General features: G+C 37.4%; 1 protein-coding gene across 3 annotated transcripts in view; it reads right to left on the bottom strand.

Annotated features, from left to right (window-relative positions):
* LOC120514913 (dihydropyrimidine dehydrogenase [NADP(+)]-like) overlaps window positions 1-27093 on the bottom strand; it is a 1294590-nt gene that overhangs the window by 1066070 nt on the left and 201427 nt on the right. For 2 of the 3 annotated variants that reach the window (XM_039735551.1, XM_039735552.1), the window contains exon 3: window positions 10473-10555. The exons of the other annotated variant lie outside the window; for it this stretch is intronic. In XM_039735551.1, coding sequence (XP_039591485.1) covers window positions 10473-10555 — 83 coding nt within the window. The remainder of the gene's footprint in view (window positions 1-10472; window positions 10556-27093) is intronic. 3 annotated transcript variants of the gene reach the window in all.

Here is a 27093-nt window from a genome sequence, read left to right as displayed (position 1 = left end):
CCAAGCCAGCACTCCTGCCCATAGTAACTGAGACTAGAAATGCTAACAACATTGGAATCCAATAATATACTCAACAGGTCATGGCCAGCATGATGGCCTTGGTCAATAAGCTGTGAGCTTGTCTGTAAAAAACCGTGGACCCCAGAAAGTAACTTATCCCAGCAATACTATTGGCTGGAGTTTGAAAATAGTAATAGTTAACTGTCAAATAAAATCAAGTATTTATCAGAAAGCATATCAAATATGTCTTAAGAATATTTCATAGTATTTTTTTTCTTGTTTACACATAAAAACAATCCTCTGCAGTAAAAACAGGCAGGCTTAGAATTGCATGAATAAGTCAGCCAATCTCAGAGTTTCAAACAGTTTCTGGAATTAAGTAAAACCTAAACATATTAGGTATATTCATACTTAAGGATGAGTGCAACAAGTTTCTTCTATACAATCTAAGAGACGGAAAGACTTATGATGAAGACAGGTCATTTTGAGTTGTTGCTGCTAAAGGTGGTTTGATAAGCATCTGAATTATTACGTTTTCACACATGGCATCTGTGTTTCATCAAATAAAAAAGTTAAATTTCTTATGTTGTATTTGTCTCCCAAAATCAAAGTTAACCACTTTTAGGGCATGATGAGGTGTATATGATTGGTAGATATGTCCTGATATGGAAAGCCATAGAATTAAAAGAGAGTGTACAGTATATACTTTTTTTACTTAATGGCATGCTGTAATAACATTTCCATAACACAGAGAAAACAAACAAAAAAAAAACATTACATAATAACTTTGAAATAAGATTTTTTTTGTAAATCTGAGTCCCTTATTCACTGAAGTGGCATTTCCAGTAACTGTGACTTTACAGAGAACTAAAGTTATGAAAGAGCATTTGGACACTCCTCAAAGCTGACATGATGACTTTTATGATCATTTTAAAAAATCTAGCATATTCACATTTCTGGAATCCTTCACCCATGTCAAGCCATAGAGAAGAGCTGCTAGAAGTGGCAGTCCCAATGTAGGCTGGATTGAGAGAGCCATTAAGAATCAAAGGCACAATTCTGTTAGGGCAGTGCTGGGACAGTGATGAGGCTGTGCCATAAATGGGTGAATTTTTTTAGTGTAATTCTGAGAATCAGATAATCGATTCTATCATTGGATTAAATGACAAGAATTCTTAAAACTGGTTGTTTTTTGTTTTTTTACTATTCAATTGGGGTAACTGAGTATATTACACCGGAAAGGCAGGACTAGTGAATGAGAAAGAATTAGAGTGATTGATGGTTGTCTGATCCCTGACATGCAACCTGTTTATTTCATGCACTGAATTTTTAAGGGAACATTTCAATTAATGACATATTATACAGAGAATATTTTCTTCAAAAGTAGATTATTTAATACAAAAATAGTTTGCAAAAAACAATTGATTAAGACCAATGAAACGTCAATGAAATTGTCACATACATGTTCTTTCTGATTCTTTCTTTGTTAAAAGTAAATATGACATGTAAGGAGAAGAGGAAAGTCAATCTGCTCCTCTGGATCCAGATAAAACTTCTACTGATGAATAGCAGAGTACCTACTGACCAGCTGCATCCTAGTAGGGTATGGCTTTGTGGGAGCCCACGTAGACCTGCAGCAGGTGATTAAAAATGTGAAGTTCTTAACTACAGCCACATGCTTGTCCTTGCAGAAGCTTTTTGTTAAGAGATGTCTGAAGAATGCAAATCCATCACCTAAACCCAAAAAACCCCAAGCAACAGACTGTTTGTCTCAATGGCACCTAGCAAGCTTACAGGTATATTGAAATATTTAGTGCTACACTGTCAGTCTTGCAAACTGTTTTTATCCCCAGGCCATCGGTCTACTAAATTATATACAATGTCATCTTAACATGACTTGTGCCTATAACACCCCAGACTTTGGAAGACACATGAACTACCAAAATGTCTGAACGTCTTATTAACTTAGCTTTATTTGTGCTGCATTGTTTTACTTTTCAGGCACAGTGTGTGGTCTGCTGTTAATGACCATTGTGTAGCTAAGATACTGTACTTCTATTGTTTGTTGCACACTGTAAGCACTTTTACTAGTACATAATTATTGTTATGGTTAATGATTTGTGTCTGTTGCCTTATGTTATTGTACTGTGTACTGCATTGTCACTACATGCTTGATGTTTCTGCACCCACGGGACTAGCAATGAATACATTTCATTGTACAGTACTCAGATATAATGACAACAAATTGAAAATATACATTGCAATTTAGCAATATAAAAGAATATCTTTGTTCTCAAAAGCAAAACATAATATAAACAGTAAACAGAAATAATGCATGTATCACACCAGAAATACAGTATATAAACAATTGTTTTCACAATCTCCGATAACAGAACCGACAGTAAAGAAAAAAGGATATAAAAAGAGCTAGACAAACAAGCAAGTAGACTAATTCCAAAAACCTGGTGTGCAAACTAAAACTTAAGACCGAAGAAATGAAGCCTTTGAAACTAAAGCAAAGTGAAGCCTATAAAATCCATCCATCCATCCATTTACCAACCCACTATATCCTAACTACAGGGTCACAGGCATCTGCCGGAGCCAATCCCAGCCAACACAGGGTGCAAGGCAGGAAACAAACCCTGGGCAGGGCGCCAACCCACCACAGGGCACACACACGGGACAATTTAGGATCACCAATGCACCTAACTTGCATGTCTTTGGACTGTGGGAGGAAATTGGGGCACCCGGAGGAAACCCACGCAGACACGGGGAGAACAAGCAAACTGGACACAGGAAGGACCTGGGAAGCGAATCCGGGTCTCCTAACTGCGAGGCAGCAGTGTTACCCACTGTACCACCCAGCCTATAAAATAAAACACCATATGTGTTTAAATGTGTTTAAGACTATATAATGAACAAGATGAGACCACATCTAGAGGATACAGATGTGGACAAATATGTTGGGACCACCCCTCCATGAAAAATAAAGCACCCATAATTGTATCTGAAATAACTTGAAACTGATGAAAGTAATTGGCACCCATCACTTTATACTCCATATTTAACAAAAATCGCAAACAAACAATTCCTAGAGTTCTCTAATGAGACTTCTGCACCTGTCTACAGGAAGTTTTGCCCACTCCTCTTGATGTTTGAAGGGGGCCTTCACCAGATTACACGTTTCAGTTATTTCCATAAATGTTCAATAGGATTCAAATCAGGGCTCACAGGAGGCCACTTCAGAATAGTCCAATGTTTTGGTTTTAGCCATTCCTCGATGCTTTTAGCTAAGTGTTTTGAGTCAATATTCTGTTGGAGGATCCACAACCTGTGACTTAGACAGAGCTTTCTGACATTGGACAGTGTGCTTCTCTCCAGAATGTCTTGATAGTGTTGAGATATTATTGTTGCCTGTACAGACCGGGACGCCTCTGCTGCATATGTTCCGGGGGAGCAACCATGGGAAGCTCAATACCTCCCCTGGGCCACTTGGTGGCAGCCTCCCTGGCCGGCAGAGATGCCTCAACCTCCCGCAGGACTCCATAGGAGATAGAGTTTTTAAAAGCCCAGTTGGGAGCTGGGGTGGCTGCCAGGGGGTGCTGCATGAATTCCACAGCCCAGCTGGACACCTCTTCAGCCCCACCCGGAAGGGCAATTGGAACCAGGTGGTCAAACACCTGGAACACTTCCGGGTGGGCTATAAAAAGGGCTGGCAACCACCACTCGGGGCCAGAATCGGGAGGAAGAGGACAAGGTTGCCAGGGAGGAGTGGTGGTTTGAGAAGAAAGGGTTGTGTTTTGTGTTTGGAGTGCTTTTGGGACTGTGTATCTGTTCTCATCCTCTTAGATATTACTGCTGCATTTAATACCATCGATCACAACATTCTTATAAATCGCTATAGCCAGTGGGTTAGCCTCTCTGGCAGTGCTTAAATTGGTTTGAGTCTTACTTGACAGGTAGAAAATTCTTTGTTAGTTGTAGTAATTATACAGTACTTCGAAGACACATGATGTCCCACAAGGATCTTGGGTCCACTGCTCTTTTCGATTTACATGCTTTCATTTGGTCAGATTATCTCAAGGCATAACATGAGCTACCACAGCTATCCTGATGATACAAAACTGTATTTATCAATAGCACCTGATGACCCTGACTATCTTGTCTCACTGACACAATGTCTTATTTGTGTTTCTGAATGGATGAGTAGTCATTTTCCCAAACTAAATAAGGAGAAATCAGAAATCTTACTGATTAGCAAAGACGGATATAATGAGGATATTAGAAATAAACTTGATCCATTAGGCTTGAAAGTTAAGACAGAGGTAAATAATTTAGGGGTGATTATTGACTCTGACCTAAATTTTACATCACATATTAATTAGATTACTAGGACAGCATTTTTTCACTTAAGAAATATAGCAAAAATTAGACCCCTTATAACTTTGCAAGATGCTGAAAAATTAGTTTGAGTTGACTAAATTACTGCAATGCACTCCTCTCAGGACTACCCAAAAAGACATCAATCGATTACAACTAGTGCTGAATGCAGCTGCCAAAATCTTAACTAGGAAAAGAAAATTTGAGCACATCTCTCCAATTTTGATATCGCTACATTGGTTACCCATGTCATTTAGAATTGACTTTAAAATGCTGCTTATGGTTTACAAAGCCTTAATTAATCTACCTTTGATCTTACACTCCAAATCATCCTATATTTCCTAATTCCAAGAGCTAAACTTAAAAGAAGTTGAGGCTGCCTTCTGCTGTTATGCACCTACACTCCAAATCATAACCTTATGGATCTTCAAATGAGTGTCTGCATTTAATTATATAATTCCATACAACTTTCTCTGCTGTTCTTTTTCCAGTTTTCTAAACTTCGATCAAAGAAGTGGTGAGGTTCACATGACCATCATCATCTAATTCTTATGAAGCTGAAAGCCTAAAATCTGGAATAACATGCCAACAGAAATTTCCAGCCCCAGGCTAATATTCTTTGTTAATTAGTGGAACAGTTTATAAAATGGATAAAAAAACATATTATTTTAATATGGTGTTCTTTTCTTTGAAAGCTTACATTTTTCTGTGGACATATAGCTTGCCAAAAGCCCCAGTTTTGTCTCATCTGTCCAACGGACATTCTCCTAGAAATATTCCAGCTTGTCAATATTCTGGAATTTTTATGCTTTTCTTTCAACTTGTCCCACAGAGCCCACAGTCATTCCAAAAAGCAATGAATGGTGCAAGCAGACACTGGTGGACCTTGACCTTGGAGTTCAACTTGTGTCTCTTTGAAAGTTGTCCTTGATTTTTTGTTTGTCATTTTCTCTATCCTTCTGCCCATTGCGGGGTTGATTTTCCAATAAGGCCACATGCAGGGAGGTTGCCTACAGTCCCATGGACCTTAAACTTCTTAATAATATGTGCAACTGCTGTCAAAGGAATATCAAGAGGCTTGGAGAAAGTCTTATAAAATTTGCCTTTTACATGCTTGTCTATAATTTTCTTTCTGATCTCCTCAGACAACTCTCTCATTTGCTTTCTCTGCTCCAGGTTGTGTGTGGAACCCATGATAATACCAAACAGTGACAACTTTTCTCCATTTAAACAGGCTAAATGACTGATTACACAAATGGAAACATGTGATACTAAAAACAGCTAATTTAAAAAAATCTAATCCAATTACAGTATTTATGATTTATTTCTAGGGGTATCAAGAAAAGTGCTCAGGTCATTTCAGAATATCTTTGTAGAATAAGCAATATTTTATCTCTTTTCACACTTGCTTTCACTCAATGACCATCATCTGGGACACTTGCTTTACATTTTATCACTTTTCATGAGGCATATACAGTAGAACTTTTTCAATGAGCTCTAAAGGGTACCAACAAAGCTGTGCAGTTCTGGTCATCACTCTACAAAAAAGACTTAGCAGCACTTGAAGCTGTGCAGAGGAAAGCAACCAAGTGCATCCCCTGACCTAAGGACATGTCCTAATCTGAAAAGTTCAGAGACTTAAACCTGTTTAGTGTCGAGCAGAGGACCTAATCAAGTTCTTCAAAATTCTTAAAGGTACTCTTATAGTAGATCCAGCAAAATAATTTCCGTGTTAGAGTTCCTCACATAGGTGGCGCAGTGGTAGCGCTGCTGCCTCGCAGTTAGGAGACCCAGGTTCGCTTCCCGGGTCCTCCCTGCGTGGAGTTTGCATGTTCTCCCCGTGTCTGCGTGAGTTTCCTCCGGGCGCTCTGGTTTCCTCCCAAGGACATGCAGGTTAGGTGGATTGGCGATTCTAAATTGGGCTTTGTGTGTGTCCTGAGGTGGGTTGGCACCCTGCCCGGGATTGGTTCCTGCCCTGTATTGGCTGGGATTGGCTCCACCAGACCCCCGTGACCCTGTGTTCGGATTCAGCGGGTTGGAAAATGGATGGATGGAGTTCCTCACATACTTGAGGACACCAGTGAAAATTAAGAGGAACTGCATTTAGGACTAAAACCAGGAAGCACTTCTTTAAGCAAGGAGTAATGGGAATCTGGAACAAACTACTGAGAAATGTTGAAGCAAAAACCTTGACAACTTATAAGACGCATCTGTATGACACATTGGGGTGGCTTATGTATTTACAAAACAAATAAATTTGATGGACTGAACAGTTTCCCTTTGCCGCTAAATTTCTTCTGTTCTTATGTAAAGTTAAGCACCCACCATATGCGTATTCCCTGATCGGCATGGGAGAATAGTCTTACAGGGACCAATTTAAAGATACATTGTGGCGGACTGGAGATAGACTTACACCATACATAAATTTTCCACGACCAAGAATGTTCCACCTAGAGATGGTTGACATGATTTTTGCCATCTCTTCAAACTCTTCCTCTTTCCTCACACACTGCTTAACAATAGATTTACCAAAGCCTATGAAAAAACTTGTAATCCTGGCCCAAATTAAATCCATTGGCACCACTCCATCAGCGTATTTTGTGTTGTAAATGTGTTGATAAGCATAAGCAGCAAGCAGCCTGCTATCACATCACCCACTGACTCAGCTGAATTTCTCCCACCTCAAGTCTGTTTACCTGTGTATGAAAACTACTGGTGATAACATCTTATTGTGAAGATCAACCTCATTAAAAGGAATGAGGCAACTTGTCAGAGCTGAAAAAACTGACTAGAACACAATCTCTGAAAATATTGTTTCAACTAGAAAATAAAAAAATCTCTTCTTACCAGTGTGCAGTATGGAAAGACTTACTGTTAAAGCAACAGAATTTCATTCAAACAAACATTCATTAATATATCTGAATACACATGAAGGCAGCAGATTACAGTTTTGTAATGTAAAGCATCTACTGACACATAAATAATTTCTCCATCAAATCTTTTTTCAGGTATATTTGCAATAGATATATAAAACACATGTTGTAGCACAGCACATGTGCTAATCCAGAGTATTCTTACTTTTTACTCTTTAAGGTAGTTTGCTGCAGTAGTTGGAATTCATAGGTGTTCATATGAGTGCATTCTTACACCAAAGAGGGTGTGAAGCCTCCTAAAGTCTCCAGAAACAAGACCAGGCATTCTTAGCCTGCCTAGAATCTGCCTCTCCCCAAACACTCTGTCCTCTTGACCTCTCTGGAAGCATTCTCTCTACTTAAGCCCAAAATATGAAACTGACTTCCAAAGTCCCAAACAAACTCTCATAATATCCATAAATCTGTAAAATACACAAAAAAAACCACAAAGGAACCATAAGGAACCTTGACTAGAAAGGACAAGTTCCAGAGCAGAATCTTTATAAATAATATTAATTTAGAAAATTTCAAAAGAGCAAAAATGAAGTTGCCTACCAGACAATCCTAGGTGAACAATGACATATCAAAAAGCAAATATGGAAGCAAAAATTCCAATAAAGCAGAAAATCCGCAATCCACAGGTAAATGCACTCAGTGAAATACAATGGACCGATGAAGGATCAGCTCTCAGCTTTGAAAGATAAATGCTGAGGGTGGTCCTTCAGCAGTGACATAAGGGTGGTCTCGCCTAACAGGGCTCCACCTACAAAGTATAAGGGACACAAAAGAGCAATTCATTACTCAAAAAATAGTAAAAAAATAAACTTTAAAGGAGCAGTACATGCTTAATGAATAAGAAACAAAACAAAGGGAAATAACACAGAAGCATGAAAAATAAATCAAATATCCAACATTTACACAAACAGCAGAAATACAGAAAATAAATACAAGCAGGGGAATAAACACTGGCTCTAATATAACAATATGCAACCCTGGCAGGACTGCCTTTTTTATAGGCTCTCCTGCAGCTGGCTCTGACGCTGCTCAGTTGAATGAAGGAACGTGAACTCATAATGTTGGCAACTCATCCCCAGGCTGATGCAACTTGTCAGTGCCTTTACAGAATTAAAAGAAAATGTTAAGTTGTAAGTTCTTGTATGGTTCTGGATGTTTTTGAAGGCACTGTAGAACCTGTAGCTACCAGGAGCAGAGTTCATCTAATGAATCGTGTACTGTGCTTGGGACTATCAGAATAACACAACCTCCCTTCTTCACGTTCTCAGAGGATGTCATCTGTATTACCAACATTTAATGCATCTGTCTTCCATGCCTTGGCGACTCATCTTTAACAATTGAAATAGTCTATGTTCACAGGCCCAAAGTAACGGTCAACTTCAGATCATAATTAGATTATATTTAGGAAACATTAGGCAAAAAATTAACTGGTAAATTTTGTTAAGATGAATTTCAGATTCTCATCCAAATCATCTTTTCTGTAAAAATTCTGCTAGAATCTTTCACTCTTTTTAATCTTCTATTTTGTCCAGTAAGACATGTTTCTTGCTACAGTAAACTACATATATAGCAAGAGGTTGAACTGTCTATTATCAGATGTTATCAGTTAACAGCTATTAGCATTGAACAAACTGATGAAATTCGAAAAAAAATTTTAAAAGCCCTTCACTAGTTGGTGAATGAGCCTTCACTTCAGAGATAAAAAAAAAATCACTACTTCCTTGCAGGGTATAAGTGACTGTAGTTGAGGAAGGACAGGGCTCTTGGATGTGTGGGTGATAATAAGGAGTAATTATGAAACAGTAAAAACGCATAATTCCTTCAGTTTAGCCTCCCATTAAAGGATCAAGTATGACACAGAGACATTACTTGTACACTTCTGGTTTTCTCCTGTTGACTCTTCCCTCCTTATTTATTCATTTTGGTTGATAAAAGTTCATTATTATAAATATTTTGTGATCTGGCCTAATTCAGGCAAATCTCAATTATTTTATTGTGTTCACCATAGGTCTCCATGTAGCAAACGCTGGTAACTAAAATAAAATCACTAATAAAACCAAGATAAATTTTAGCACCTACATTATTAAAATTACACATTTAGGATAAAAACTGTGGCTTTCATCTAAGCTTCTGTGAGCCATAACAATGCCAGTCATACCTTGATCATTAAGACACAGCCATGACTTCAGATGTGCTAACCCCACTCTGATTGACTCTAACTGTCTAGGTCATGGCTAGCAGTGCAATCTACACATCAAATCTTCTGCAGCTGATGTTTCAATGAAGACAACATCCATCTGCTGTAATTGAACAAAGAACCGAAAAGGCACATGCACGGTGTTTCCACATATATTCATCATAATGGATGGTTTTATTTTCCTAATGTTACCGTGTGTGCCTAATTAAATTACTGCATATGAAAGAAAATATGCCACTTGTCTTCCTTTTAATGGTACACCTGATTTGTACTTGTAAGATGCCACCACCATACACAAGCTACTTTTTGGATCTTCTATTCTTCTTATAGTTGGAATTTACATCATATGGGCAAATACTTTAAAAAGTATGGAAAAAAAATCTATAGTGGAAGTTTGGCTTTTAGCTTCTGTATGAAAAGTGGGTGTTAAAACAAGAGAGCAAATGACTTCTTTCATTATTGTAATAGTCAACAGATGACAAATAGAGTAACTTGTATGTTTACGCCCATATTGTTAGATGTTGGACTGATTCTGATGACACTTGTACACAGAAAACTCATGGAAAAATATCAAGAAGAGAAAGTTGTCAATGTATTTTCACATAATTCCAAGTTAGTTCTGCTTGTATTTGAATCCTATTAAAAATTAATACACACAAAATGCGAACAGTTAAAGGTGAAAGCGAGCACGGACATTATCTTTGTGTATTCTAATATTTTGTCATGCTCCCCACAAGCACTTTAAACAACAAATTAAACATTTACATTTTTTAATGTGCAGTGAGGCTTAGCATTGTCGAAGCCTTAGAACCAAAGTAAAAGCCCAAGGGAAGCCTCTCTACTGACAAATTAATACCTCTGAGAGGAGAGCTGAATAGTGGCAATAAACTCATTTGTTCCCCCAATAATGAAGAATGACTTTTTTCTTTACCACATCTGTGACTGTTGCCATGGTGACCCAGCCTTACCTCATTGCTTCTCGAAGTGCTGCACGCTCGCTCAGAGTCGTGTGTTTGATGTCATCAAAATTGTTCTCCAGCGCCTCACAGCCCTGCCATAAACAAAAGGTAGGGCCGTTTGTCTCAGAAGCATTTCAGTGATCAGGCAAATTATTCAGCTTTACTTTCAGCAACAGTAGCGCGGACAAACATAACAGATCTTATCTTTATGCAAATGACATATTATGTGCACTGCATATGATTAATCAAAACTGACATTACAAAGTTATGAAAACAAAGTCACTCTTATGATCACCATGCTGTTGTCATGGCAATACTCTTATCAATGTGAAAAGTGTCCGGCAAAGGGAAAAAGCGGCAGATATTGACTTACAATTAACACAAGCAGCAACTCCTGCCCCTGCCCCTTGGGAGATAAATACCATCCTTAAATGTTTGAAATCTCTAGTTACATTAGAGCAAACCTATTAAGATGGGTTCAACAACTATTTGCAGCCCCCCCACCCCATTTCTTATTGAAGGAAAGTAATGAAAGCAAAGCTCAGCTATCAGTGACTTGTGAACAGGTGTTGTGGGGATTCAATAAAAGCACCAACAATGGAAATGTGTTCTTGTGTCAATGTAAAAAAAAAAAATAATAGCTTTATTTTTGCTAGGTAAAAGCAGGAGACATGCTGGATACATCAGGGAATAAAGTGCTCTACTTTTAGCTGTAAAACCTGCCAGTGCATGAATGTTCTTATTTGATGATGCTGCAAAAACATCAGTATAAAGTGACTATCAATTGCTCAAAAGTTTATTTTATGCAGTGATTCACAGTAAACATCATTACAAAGCATTCTATAGTGCTACAAAAGATTAAATAAATACTGCAAAAAGTCAGTTTTTGAATTTTCAGGTGGATGTGTTTCTAAAAAAATTCTACCTAGTTTTAGTCTAATAACTCTGAGAACGCTTTCCACAACGCACTTTAAAGAGCTTTTTCATGCTCTTCATTACCTCCATTATTGGATCTTTTCAGTCTTCTTCTGGCATTTAGTACCTACACTCAGGTTTAAAATGCTGCCGAGACAGCCCTGCCTTGAACCATCTGGCACATCTGTGTATTGGATGCCAGTTAACTTGACTAATGCAGCCTCACTGAAAGTTTCTAATTCTGGAGTACAGAAGTCTGGATCTTAAAACCCATGGATACATGCTGTTACTGCTAGTCTTGTATAAATCCAATATTTTTCAATTCAATTTAATTTTATACAAAACTTCCAGGACAGCACTACACATTGACAAATATAAACCAGCACTTTATTAACTTTTAGAAACAAATTAATTCTAATGTATGGTAGCCATGGCCTGAAACCTACCCTCAAAGCATCAAGCAGAAGAATGGAACACACCCTTAGTGTGACACCAGATTGAATCAGTAAATATTGTAAAGACATGGGGGCGCAAGAGACGCAGAACTGGAATTATCCTTTAACGCTAATTACAGGTGAGTGGTCCTAAAAAAGGACTGTTTGCCTCTTCAGCTCTGTATCTGCCCATCCCTCAGATCTTCAGAGGTGTCCCATGCTCCCAGCTACTTGTCTCTTTGACCCTTCGTGCACACCAACCAGCTCCATCTCACCTTGGGTCAGAGGCAACCTGTGCAGGATTCAATTTGCAGCTCACTAGTGACACCTCCAAGCCACTGGACTTCAGTAACCAGGAGACATGTCTGATTTAAGTCCTCTTCTAAGTGTTGTGTCAATGTCCCCTTACCTGCAGTCCTCAGGTAGCTGTTTTAAAGCTAGCTCCTCCATGAATATCCCACTCCTTCCAACAGTCCGCTTGCACCTGAGGAGCATGTTCCTCTGATGTCCAGATCCAGAACCTCTTTCAATATAAAGCATCCACATATCTATCCATCTTTCTAACTCACTCAATTACATTTTAGAGTAGTGCATACCTGGGGCCACATGCATAACACCATGCGTAGAACTCAAACTAAAACATGGCGTACGGACAAAAGTTTAAAGGGTACAGAGAAAAAAAAAAAATAGGGACATAGTGAGAAAAAGCTTGAAATATCCACTTTAATCTCGTAGTTTAATTTGTCATTAAAGTGGAACGTCGTAAACTTAATTTTAAAGTCAATGTTAATTTACTAGTTTCTCAGATCCCATTGTAACTAAATTAGCACATTAAATGCCTCATTTTCTATGTGTTCTTCTATGTTCTCTATGTGTGTTAATCGCTACGTGCTTTTTAAACGGGCTTTCTCTTACGCCGACAGGACACAGAATACATTATATTTATTATATTACAGTGCTGTTTGAACAATTTAAATACTAAGATGCATACTTGATTATCGTTTTCATGATGAATGTACCAATTCCTGTCCTTTCTTTTCTTTCTCCACGTAACTAATCGCCACACAATAAGCTCTTTAATAAATGTCAAGCCATCTGCAAGCTTAAAATGCAGATTCTTCAAAACTTTTAAGTAACATTGAAATATCTTCGTAGTACATATTTAGCTATTCCATCCAGTCCCAGCAAGCATTCAGCGCGAGGCAGGACCAAACCCTGGATGGGGTGCCAGCTCATCACTACCACTACGCCACTGTGCAGAATGGTTTAATTATTAACAGTATACATGGTTTAAATTAAGTTAAAAATGTATCTGTATAATGTAATATGCACACTTTAATGCATTTCACCTTCAAAATGATATCAAGCGCTTCTAGAAGATAGCTTTTGGTAATCTAAATCAACTTAGAAGCCAGTTGTCATCATCTGAAAATACATGCTCACTTTTATTGAATTGAATTGAATTCCTTTATTGTTATTGTACGATACAATGAGATTCAATATGAAAATCCTCCATAAACTTATTTTCCTATAAAATAATAATAATACAATAAATACTATGAAAAATCTTCAATATGAAACATAAGTATAATATACATGTACATATAGTGCACATTGTACAAATGGTTCATAAAGTGGCTCAGGTTATGCAATATCACAACTGTTGTGCAAGTTTACAGTGAGGTCATTGTACTTGTAAGTTCAAACAGTTCTACCAGGAGCACTTGATGGACTGATTGAGTGCATTTAGAGCTCCTGGAATGAAACTGTTTTTGAACTGCGAGGTCCCTACAGGAAAAGCTCTGAAGCGTTTGCCAAATAGGTGAAGTTCAAATAGACTGTGCTCATGGCTGATGCATCATGTGCTGCAAATGTTTTCCAGGATAGATGCTGTATCCCAATAATCCTCTGCGCTCTCAACACAGTCCGCCGTAGAGCTTTCTGATCAGCTTCCATACAGTTGTGATTCCACACTCAGATACAGTGGGTTAAAATACTGGAGTGGTGCACTGAGAATAACAACGCTAAAGCAGATATGGTAATTGGAATAGTTTGGCTATTCTACGGACCATTACATTGTTACAGGTGGATTACAATCAGATGCCTTAAATTTATAAACGAGATGCGGTTAATTTCAGTGTATTTGATAAAACTGTGTCTGGGATGGGAATCTAAAAAAGAAAGGGAAACCACACAGGAGCAGTAGCACTGCTTTGACACTGGGTGCCACCAGTTTGCAAAACCGAGTGGAAACTTGCGTACGCAAGGGATTGAGCTGGCGTGAGAATGTGCGTGGCTTTATGTCAAGTTTAGTTTTTATACATCTCGAAATGAGTGTGGAAATGGGGGTACGCAACATTTTTGTACGTACACAACGTTTATACATGAGGCCCCTGGTCTCCATTTCTGAAGCAGTGGATGGAAGGACAGAAGGAACTAATCCTAGAAATGGTGTCAGTCCATCATAGGCTACATTTACAAAAGTCATGTTCACAGTTGCCATTGTTTAGTAACATTATGATATGTTACTTAAACCATGCAGTTTGTAGTGATGACACAGAAATTTTTTGAATCTCACATTTTATTTTAGAAACGTTTATGACATTATGGAAGCCAAAGTTGACTGATTCTGTACTATGGCAAATGATGTGAAAAACATTCATGGAATAAATTAAAAAAAAAAATACCACATTATTCTTTTTTCTTAGAGACATACAGAAAACATCAACATACAGCCTAACCAGGAAACACAAGTCATATGGGATTTAGTTTATGAATTAAAGATAAAACTCTTGACCAATGAATGAGGGGGAGATGGATCCATATGCATTTGGATAACTGGTATGCAGATTATGAGACAGATTTTTTTTTCTTTTTTCCACTATGTTTCACATCTTTTGCTGTAGTATAGCATTGGTCACTCTTGGCTTCTGTTATATTAAACTTTTTTTTAAATCTCTATTCTGCATGAAATTATAAGGTTAATTTAAATTCTCAACCATCACTACAAACTACATGAGATAATATAAAACATATTTTTAGGTGGAGTATTCCTTTAAGCCACATGTCTCTTGGGTATAAAACCTCAGAGAGAGTGTACAAAAGTAGACACATGCATACACATTTAAGAATGATAGTAAACTCTTTCTCTCCCTCTTTCTCTTACTCTGTCAGGTAACAAATGAGCACTCTGGGACCCAACATACCTCCTCTCTAGTCAAGGGAAGACAGAAGTGACTGCAATTTCTAAGATGTTTAAGGAGAGTTAACCTCCACCCTTCCAGCTTCATCACTTTCAACAGAGGCAGCATAGAGAGTGTATTGAGCACCTGCATTTCTGTCTGGTATCAGGGCTGTGATGCCTCAGACTGGATCTCCCTGCAGAGTCTGGACAGAGCAGCTGAGAATATCATTGGGACCCATTTAGGAACTCTACAGGAAATGCTGCATAAATAGGGGCAACAACATTATCTGAGGCCACTTTCACCCCAAAATGGGCTTTTTGTCCATCTCTGCACTCTGGCAAGTGGTTCTGAAGTATATGGTACAGAAATAGATAGATAGATAGATAGATAGATAGATAGATAGATAGATAGATAGATAGATAGATAGATAGATAGTGTAGACTCGGCCCGGACACAGACAGGCGGACATGTTTCTCAACCACCACACGTTTATTTACAATATTTACAATTATTTAAATTGGTCACACAGACCCAAATAATGGTCACTAAGACCCAGTCACGTTCACAATCCCCAAATTACTCAGTCCTGGCCACAAATGCCTCTCTTTGTGCCGCCGCCACACCTCCTCTGGGCTTCGTCCTGCCTCCTCCCGACTCCAGCGCTGAATGAATGGAGACGGCCCCTTTTGTATAGTTCCCGGATGAGCACCAGGTGTTCCCGGCATTCCTCCCTTGGCCACGCCCCAGCGTGGCGGAAGTGCCAGCTGTCCTCCCGGCAGCTCCCCGGGAGTCTCCCAAAGTCTTACCCCCAGCACTTCTGCCACAACAGGTTCCCAAGGCATTGGGGCGCCTCCTGGCGGTGACCACGGGCCTCTACAGGGTAGGGCTTCCATGCCCTCAACCCGTGGCCCCCAGAGCAACCAGGAAGGCAGCCCCCACGTGATCCAGGTTGGGCTTTGACCCTCTTCCGGTCCCTCACGGCGCATCCCCAGCCGGTCGTTGCCCTGGCATCCCTGACGATAGATAGATAGATAGATAGATAGATAGATAGATAGATAGATAGATAGATAGATAGATAGATAGATACTTTATTAATCCCAAGGTTTAATAATACTTTTGTCCCAAACGTCAGTAGACTCTTAATAATAATCAGTCTGTTAATAGAGTACAATATCTAATTTCTGTTTACAATATTAACTTGTTATTGTCTGTTATGTTAAACTTATGTGATGGAATATGTTGTGTTAAGTGTCTGTATGTAAGTAAGTATGTATGATGGTCATTCTCTGTTGTTTATACTGTACTTGTCTACTTTAGTTAATTTTTTAAATTTGTTTTTATTTTCTGCTGAATCTTGCACATAATTGGGCAGGGTGACATAATTTAATTCTGCTGTGCCCCACTGTGTGTAGTTTTGAATGACAAATAAAGTTAACTTTGGACCTAAACAGCCATTCCCTGTGTTCACCCAGATTGGCCAGTTGCCCACCAAACTTTGGGGGCTATTGAAGCAAATGTTTTTTCATGGCCAGATGTCTTATATGATGCCAACCTCCTATAATCACTTTTTATGACAAGCAAAAGGGACAGTAACCTTATTCTAACCCCAAAGGGGTAGAGTACAGAACAATAAAACATACATTTAAATTAAAAGTAAAGAAGGCATTTTAGCTAAGCGAAAACATGGAATGTTGGCAATGAAGAAAAAAAATACACAAACTCCATTCCATCCTTTTCAGAACTGGCTTCATCTAATTCAGGATGATGATTCTGAAACCCATACCTGTCCATCACAGGACCCACTTCTGCACAGAGCCACACAGGGAGAAGATGGCCAGTTAATGCAAACTGCTGTTTTTGGGGGCGTCAGTGGAAACATCAGAAGGACAACATCCAGGTGTGGGATACAGGGCACTAGATCCATGAAGCATCAACTCAAACCACTGCACCACTGATGCCAATATAATTATTTCAAGAAAACAGATTACTGTTAGGGATGTATATGTTTTTAGTAATTCTAACGCAGGAAGAAATGACAGAAGTATTCATATTAGAACATACATACTTTAACCTTATAATAAACTACACATTTAAAATCATCATTTGCAGTTACATTTGTTATATGTGATTGAAACTAAACTTCAAAAATATATTTCTCGCTTAAAACAACTATTTAAATCTTTAAAAACACTATTGTAATTGATGGACCATACCACAGTGCTCTGGTCCCAAAATAAATAAATAAACAAAAATGAGAAGATTCATGCTATCCACAAATATATGATCAACAAATATCTATTAGTTTTAGGTTTTTTTTACCAAATGTCATAAAATTGCAAATATTATGCATTTACTGCAGCTGCTGAATGACAGGGTATGACATTTTTCCCTTTATGCTCTGTATTCACAATAGGTGACTGTCAAAATAGCACCATAATCAGTTTGGCTCCCATTGTGCAAAGGTAATCTGCAGCTGACCCATTCTAGTCCTTAATACTTCATGAGGAGTAAATAGATAATTGGTTTCATTAGTTTAAAATATCAATAAACCTATATGCCACGACTATAAATCAGATACCCAGAGAGAAAGTTATTGAATAAGTAAATTACTGATATTACAAGACATCCCAGTAAGAAGATTCACCTTGTAATGTTAAGTCCTCCCACATTTTACCCAATTAGCTTGCAGGAATTCAGCCTTCGAATTTATCGTTATGTCCAATCTGGACAAACATAACAGACTCTTTACTTGTGGAGACGGAACCAAAATTGCTGTATTATTACTGAAATTTTCAATCTGTGGCATTTAAAATTTCTTCTTAAATAAATAAATACCACTCACACCCCCTTATGCCTGTGCAATTACAATTAAAGTAATAAATATCTCTACTTAAAAGCAAAACAAACCATTTTGGACACAGACAGACTTTTCTAGTAATATTTTAACATATAACTGTTTCTAATCAATAGGTATTTATAGAAATTCGTTGGCAGAAAAATCATTTGCTCATGAGTCAATATAATATTAGTACTAAAGCGAGAAAGTTAAGAATTAATTTAGCTACAGCCTTGAAGTTGGAGGCTCATGTTAATTACGTGAAAGCATCTGCTATCTCCTCCACATAACAAAGCTCAGTTGACATAATGGCCATTTCTTATTGGAAGATGTGTACATTCATTCATTCCTGCATATTGTTATGGGCTGATTACTGTGATGCCTTACAGTATGTTTTATGATCTCTCACTATAGAAACAATTTAGAAAGTATAAAAAGCTGCTTCATTCTGCTTAAAGGGATTATTCACCCTTTTAAAACCATGGATTACTTATTAACAGTTACCATGTTGTTTTGACACCCACTACTGGTTTAGTTGCGTTCATCTATGACGTGAAAAGTGCCTACTGTTGTCATTGTGTCTGTCTTTCTGCAAGAAACAACTCAACTCCCAATGAAACAATGTTCTTGTAATTTGACATATTTATTCTTCAAGGAAATTTGCCTAGCAAGTTGAAATATCTTGAATAGAGTGTGATGTATTATGTATTATTCTTTTTTTAATTTCTGAAACTCCCACTGAAAACAACTCATCATAATCTGATCTTCTCATCTGCTTTTCCTGGTGAGGGTCACGGTGTGAAAACAACTCCACATTTTCAAACTTGCCTACCTTAAAGGAAAACTGTACTCAAGAATAATACTTTACTTATAAATGATCCTTACTCATGTAGTTTGTAGTGGTGGCCATGAAAAAATTTTAAAGCCATTTTTGCAAAAATAATTTGCATTTCAAAGATTCAAATTGAACAGGACCCAGTGGTAACCAACTCTGGTCAATGGTAAAAAAACGTATAAAATGAACATGGAAAAAAGAAAAAAAACATAACTCGTGTCACATAATCCGTATTTGATTTAAAGACAGGATTCAGTTTTGTTAAGGTTGGCTTGTTTATATGGAATGTTGCTTGCTTTAAAATAAATTCAATAAAATAAATAAAGACAGGATTCATGACTAATAAATGAGGGAGAGAGGCAGATCTTCAGTTCAATTGCACTGTGTTGTGGGAAAGACATCTTTCCTGTTTATCACTTATGCCGTTTTTCCAGGAAGTAAGTTTTAACATTATTTTAGCAAACAAATGCACACATGTTACATATTCTGAGCATAGGACTAGGTAGCAGACATGTGGATTATGTTTATATTTTTTTCATGAATGTTTTCACATAATTTTCCATTTTTCAGTGTTGGTCAACCCTGGATTATGTTCAATTTAAATATTCGGTTTATAATTTCTTCGTGTAAACACGAGATTAAACATTTTTCGTGGCCTTTGTACTTGAATATGCTTCAGTTCGCTCTCCATACATCCCCACAGAATGCGATTCAATGCCACACCTGACTTTCTACCTCATCAGCACTTCCTACTCCTTTCCTTAGCTGCAGTACCCCTTGTAAATTAAGTGTTATTATGATTGTGTTCAGAAGTTCACAATTTTCTTACACTTTTCTGTTGGTTGCACAGCATGTCAATGTGTAATTCTAAAAAATGTAAAATAAGGTGTAGGTCTTTTTAGAAAACAATAAAAAAAATGCAGAAAATTTGTTCCAAATCTGTCACCGAGTCACTGCCGATGTGGAGTTTTTATTATGACAAAGTGTCTGCTTGAGGATCTCCTCCACATACTCAAGTTTTCTTACTAATGATTTGGGCGTTAAGTTAGTTGGTGATTCTAAATTAATGTAGAGGTGGACAAAGCAGGCAGGTGGTAGTTGGGGGACTGTGTGATTTAGGCTGAGCCTCTTCTGGGCACTGGCCTGTTTTGTGGGTATTTTGGAGGTCTCTCTTCCCCTTCTCATCATATTTGTGACTGCAAATTAAAAAAGGATTTGTTACAATATTACACAAAATGATGCTTTTTTTTGTTGCTGGGGTCGCTATATGGTATTTTTGAAATTAGGAAATCTTATATAGTGAGAAGTCAAGCAAAATGACACCTTTTATTGGCTAACTAAAAGATTACAATATGCAAGCTTTCGAGGCAACTCAGGCCCATTCTTCAGGCAAGATGTAATTGATAATGTAAAATGTAGTTCTTACTACATTCATAATGGCTAACACATTGAAAGACCCTAGTACTACAGCAATCTCATATAGATATTCATATTCCCAATATAAAATAATTATTCAGTAATTAAACTTGTATTAGTTCCTTGCTCAGACAGTGGGCTGGATAGCTTCATCATAAGGCCAAACAGCACCCATTTGGCATTTGTTCCAAAACGTATTGAACTACATCAAGTCGGGAGCCATATGTTCAGCAGCTTACGTTAGGGCTGATATACAATGTATAGACTTTGATGCACTGAGTATGTGAGGCAAATTTAAACTAAACTAACTAACTAACATCACACTTTTAAAAGTACAGTGTATTGAACTATAAACATTTTCTTTTGTGTTAACAAGAAAAAAATGAAAGATAATGCAAGAAAAAGATACTGCAATATTCTTTCATATTTTCCTATAACCTCTAGTAATAAGGCATTATTATACATAGTACATAAAAAATAATTGTTTAAAATGACAACAGGACATATATTGTTGATTTAAATCATTACAAGAATTTACCTTACAGGAATGAAACAACATTTACCTTGACCAATTCAATCTAGTTTTAATATACATGTAAATACTTAAACCTAGATTAACAATGCACAATGTAATGCATTAATTACCAACCTAAATTCACAATGTCATTTGTGTAGGATGGGACCAGACCAGGTTTGAGTGCATCCCAAGGACAGGCAGTTATTAAAGAAGCTCCCCCACCACAAGAAGTCCGCTTCTCTGTCATGTTATTGATAGTTGCCTCTTAGCTCACATGAGGTGATTTGATGTTACTTGTTATCAGGGGTACGAGCTTGACCTAGATAAAGCCCAGCTTAACCTTACACAATTTACTTGCACAGAGGATCAGCAAGACAGCTGACCAGACAGAGATTTCCAAGCCTAGGATATCAGGGCAGCTGCAACACAAGACCTCATCAAACTGTTTCAACACTGGACATGCATACATGACACGTGCCAAGAATAAATTAAGGAGAGCAAATTTAGGAATGTATGTATGTATGTTTAGAACAATTTAAACAAACATATTAAATTAAAGAATAAGTTCAGTGAATTTTTTTTTTTCTTATGCATTATTTTAAAATGTAATTAAAGCCTCAACTCCCTTTTAGTCAGTAGATCCACAGGCTATGTTTAACAATAATACAAAAATTTAGACAAGGCAATAATAAGGATTTTACCTTCTACAAGAGATTTGGTTTCAGAAAACATATAGCACCAACAAAAAAGGGGAATCCATTAATAAATGAATCATATTTCTAAAGTTACCTAGCCTCAGATAGTAGAGTTCACTCCTGTAGTTTTTTTAAGGTTGCAGGTTTTTATTCCAACCAAATTCACAATCAGTGTGTCATTCTCACACTTTTAACTGATCTCATTATTTTGTTATCTGGTCTACAAATATTTCTAAGAAATTTATAAACATTTGTATTGTTTGTCATAGCTTTAAATGTGTGTGTCCTTTGCTGTAACTGCTCACCTTTAGCATTGAGTGTTTTGGAGAAGCAAACACTACAGAGGAAAGATACATTAAAAGAAAATAGCAAAGGAAACTTGAGCAATTAATAATTTAACAATACTGATATTTCAGAATTTCTTAGAGTAAAAGAATAAAAAAGGGACAGTTCAGTAAAACAAGGAGATCAATTAAAATTACAACTCATACCAGGATTGCTGAATTGGTTGGACAAAAATCCTGCTGCCACAGGGCTTCCCAAGGGCTGAATTTGGAGGATTAAATTCTAGACCAGTGTGTTCCATCCATTTTTTAAAGCAATACAACACTCCAAAATGTTTTACATGCTACTTACTCCATCTGGTTTGTAGTAATGAGATTATTTTTTAATCTCATGTTTTTAATGCAGAATGGAAAAGAAACGATTATTATATTACACAAGCTAATTGTAACCAAAGATGAAAAATGGCAAACGATGCGAAAAACGTCCATGGAAAAAAGGAAAGGTAACCTCATCACAGCACTCTTGACCAACGAATCAGAGGAGAGGTGAGTCTTCGATTCAAAAGCACATATGTTTCACAGTAGTAACAGTTCATAATATTTTAGCAAAAAATGGATGCTTTTTGCACGTTTTGAGCATACAACTGGATAATGAGGGGGTGATCAATGACCATCTCTTCTTCAGCAAGAGGATCTGTCTTGAAGATTCAATCTATACGATATTCACAAAATCAGACCATATTTAACAAAATATGCAGCACAGTTCCTGGTCCAGGATTTGGTCTCATCATGACTGGACTACTGCAGCTCTTAGCTGGCAAGGGCCTAGGCATGTGTCACCAAACTTCTGCCAATGATTCAAAACACAGCAACATGTTTGAAGTTCAATCAGCTGAGATGGACACATTTTCAAAAATCAAATGGACACATTCTCTTCAAATCACTACTCTGGCTTCCTGTAGCAGCTCAAGTTAAGCTTGAATCCCTGATGCTTGCCTACAAAGTATCCAGTGGGTCAGCACCTATGGAGGCATTTCTGAGGTGCAATGCTCCCACTTGACTAGTCAAGTCTGCTGCTGAATGGCATCTGGTGAGTGGCATCAAATCTCAATCCAGACTCTTTTCATGTATAGCTCCTGGCTGGTGGAACAAGCTGCCCACCTTCATTTGAAATTTTGACTCCTTCCTGTGTTTAAGAAGCTTTTAAAGACTCTGCCCAACTGAAATTAGCTGTTAGGTTTTGTAACCAAGGAATTGAATTTCGCTTTAATTTTGCACCCTTGTCCTGTAATATGTGTTTCCTAAACAATCCTTTAGACTGATGTTAACTCCATTACATTGACCTCTTTTAGAAGTTGTTTTGGATAAACGTGTCTGATAAGTAAATCCATTTAAATGTAAATGCAATAGACATGTGGACTATGCGTGATGAGTAATGTGAGATTTTGTTTTCTTTTTTCCATGGACGTTTTTACTTAATATCTTGTTGTTTTCTATTATTTGAACTAGCAGAATACCCGCGCTTCGCAGCGGAGAAGTAGTGTTTTAAAGAAGGTACGAAAAAGAAAAGGAAAAATTTTAAAAATAACGTAACATGATTGTTAATGTAATTGTTTTGTGATTGATATGAGTGTTGTTCTCATATCTATCTATATATATATTTCTCTATCTATCTATATATATATATACCCGCGCTTGGCAGCGGAGAAGTAGTGTGTTAAAGAAGGAAAGAGAAAGAAAAGGAAACATTTTAAAAATAATGTAACATGATTGTCAAAGTAATTGTTTTGTGTATTTGGCGGCAGCGTCACGAAGTTGTTTTCGGTAGCTGCATCAGAAAATGTACCACGACGTCTGACGCGTCCTTTTTACTGTTTTCTCACAGCTTGGATTGCTGCTGTCATATATATATACACACACACATACACACACACACATACATACATACATACATACATACATACATACATACATACATACACACACACAAATTATATACATGTGTGTATGTATGTATGTATGTATGTATGTATGTATGTATGTATGTGTGTGTGTGTGTGTGTGTGTGTGTGTGTGTATTATATATACACATACATATACTTGTGTATATGTTTGTATGTGTCTATATGTGTGTGTATAGGTTTGGTCACTGAGTGCAAGGGAAAAATAATAAATTATAGTCTATAAGTTATTAAACAGTAAAACATTAACGTTTTAAGAAGTACAGGTACATTGAAATTACATTTTCTATGTGAACATTCAAATTTGTGCCTCTGGTAATGTGCCTTACCGGCATTTAAAGAAAATTAGTTTTGTGTCCTCTGCAGTGTTAAGAGAAAGGCTTTGGTTTGGGATAAAAGGAAAAAGGTGTAAAGAAAGGAAAGTTGCCTTTTTCTTTTATATAGTATAGCAAAATACCGCAGCGGAGAAGTAGTGTGTTAAAGAAGCAATGAAAAGAAAAGGAAACATTTTGAAAATAACGTAACCTGATTGTCAATGTAATTGTTTTGTCACTGTTGTGAGTGTTGAGTGTTGTTGTCATATATATATATATATATATATATATATATATATATATATATATTACACACACACACATAAACATATATATATATATACATATCTATACATATACACATATATACATACATATATATCTACATATATACACACACATATACACACACACATACATACATACACACACATATATACACAGAAATACATATATATATATATATATATATATATACATACATACACACACACATATATAAGCATATATATACATATACATACATATCTACATATATACACACACAGCTATTTCAGATCAGTGCAATACGCTGTTTGTTAAAACGGTTGACTCCGCTCTTACGTGCAATAACAAATCAAATCATTCAGTTGTCTTTGCTCATATGTCATTTTAGAGCTGGACGCCTGGCATCTTTTTTTGGCCACAAGTTCGTTTCTGTTTGGTGTGAGGTTCTGTGTTGTGGAGATTCTCAGGATGGATTGCAGGTGCTCATCAGTGAGGCGACTCCTGTGTGCTGTTTTGTTAGTCTTTATCACTGAGAAGAGCTTCTCACACAGATATGTGCTACCAAACATGCACAAGGTTCGAGCCGCATGTAGACGGACTTTTTTTGTTCTTCAAAGTCACCAAAGCGCCGTGCAAACTCAGTGCGCAATAACTCTAGCTTCGCAATAACTTGCAGCATCATAAGGTAGACTTGATTAACGCGCTAAGTGTTCGGCAAGGCAGCTGAAGCGCTGCATTATGGGATCTGTAGTTTATTGTGTTACCAGCGCTTCATATACCCGGCTTTAATAACAATAATACAGTATATAAAATGATCTCGCGGGCCGGATATAATTACACGCCGGGCTGGGCACTTGAGTATGACACATATGGACTAAATAGAACTTCAAAAGATATATTTTTTCAAATGTGATCGCGCAATTCAGATAGAGTTGACGCAAGACTACAGCCTGCATGCCTCAATGAGTCATCCTCCCTCGCTCTTACTTTTTACCGTTCATCTAATGAATACACTGAGTATGGCTTTACCAAAACAATCATTGATGGCGAATAAAGTATCCATTATTCGAGTATGTAGAGGGGATATATATATATACATATATATATACCCGCGTATCGCAGCGGAGAAGTAGTGTGTTAAAAAGGTAGAAAAGAAAAGGGAACATTTTAAAAATAACGTAACATGACTGTCAATATACAGTATTTGTTTTGTGAGTGTTACTGAGTGTTGCTGTCATCAAGGATTTGATTATCATTATTTCTTTCAATCAGGTTCGTATTTGTAGGATGTGTTGTGTTCAAGTTACATTCCGTGTTTGTCAATCGCTGTAAAGATGACAGGTTTCATTCATCGATTCGTTTCTTACTGCATCAATAAACAGCTCGTCTTCTTCTTTATCTGAGACCTGACACACTGCATGCACGGGTTTTTTACACTGTCTTCCTTTAGCGGGACATTGACTTTTTCCACCGTGTGCTTTGTTTCCACAGTAGCTGCATTTATGAATATGCTTATCAGACGCTTCATATTTTTGCTGCCTTTTCAATTGTGTAATTCGGTTTTGTTCAGCCTTTGGAACTGTTGCTTTTATCTGTGCACGCGCCAGTTCACGTGAGCCACTCGGTGTACTTGCATCGAAGGTTCCCAGCTGTGCTGGTGCCATCTCGTGCTATGTCCATAGCTTTATTTAATGTTACCTTAGTCCTGGCACTTAAAACTTTCTCTCGCAGTTTCGCTGAGTTTGTGCCAAACACCACGCTGACCATCTCATCTTCCTCTGCATAAGCACAGTCCTTAACCCGTGAATATTTAGTGGGAGTTTGCTATTGGATTGCCGCTGACGGACGGCCTTATATGGGCAGGCACTAAATTACAAACGCCAGCGGCAGCCTGTCTATGAACTTAATTTAAAGTGTAGGTTTACATCGTGCTTTGTTTCCGAAGTAGCAGAACTCATCAATATGGTTGTATATGTCACTATCTCGCTTCTTATTGTTTCGCTGCCTTCTCAATTATATGTTTTCTTCAGCGCTTTTTTGAGGTCTTCCTGATTTTCTATGTGCTGCGTGATTACGTGGGAGGCGTGATGATGTCACACGAAACTCCGCCCCCACGGCGTTGAAGCTCATCTCCATTACAGTAAATGGAGAAAAACTGCTTCCAGTTATGACCATTACGCGTAGAATTTCGATATAAAACCTGCCCAACTTTTGTAAGGAAGCTGTAAGGAATGAACCTGCCAAATTTCAGCCTTCCACCCACACGGGAAGTTGGAGAATTAGTGATGAGTCAGTGAGTGAGTGAATCAGTGAGTGAGTGAGTGAGTGAGTGAGTGAGTGAGTGAGTGAGTGAGGGCTTTGCCTTTTATTAGTATAGATTATGAGATTAAAAACTACTTGGGGTAAGTAACATAAAAATTATTTTTGGGTGGAATATTCCTTTAATCTTTCTAAATGCAATTTAGCGTTAGAAGGAAACTTGGCCAATTACAATAGAAGCATGAGGTTATATCTTAGCCATGGTTCTTCTTTTGTCTTTTTTGGTTTAATTGTATATTTGTTGAGATGTGCTAAGGTATAATGAGCAGTTTGAGAATATATGTATGCATACCACTGGAAGGCATGTTAATGAACTACAAAGCCACTATACAAATTTTACTACTGGCTGCCACTAGAGGGCTTATTATTCATATGCCTCTGATAATCAAGAGCTGATTAGCTTAAATAGCAGCTTTAAAGTGGTCCCTGCATTAGCGAATTAAAGAGACACATTACTCCATGGTAGACAAAATGTATTGCTTCTTTAATTGTATTTTCATAGCAACAAATGCTAGTATAAGATTATATACTCTTTATATGTGCTAGACACCCTTCAGAAAATGCTTGAATTCCTATGGCGATGCTATTAAAAGAGAAAAAATGAATAGTGGTCATTAGAATTCCCCAGTCTTTATTACAATCTTAATAAATG

The sequence above is a fragment of the Polypterus senegalus genome, chromosome 14, assembly GCF_016835505.1.
Source record: "Polypterus senegalus isolate Bchr_013 chromosome 14, ASM1683550v1, whole genome shotgun sequence".
In the NCBI taxonomy this organism is placed as follows: domain Eukaryota; kingdom Metazoa; phylum Chordata; class Cladistia; order Polypteriformes; family Polypteridae; genus Polypterus; species Polypterus senegalus.
This window is presented reverse-complemented; position numbering and strand designations above follow the sequence as displayed.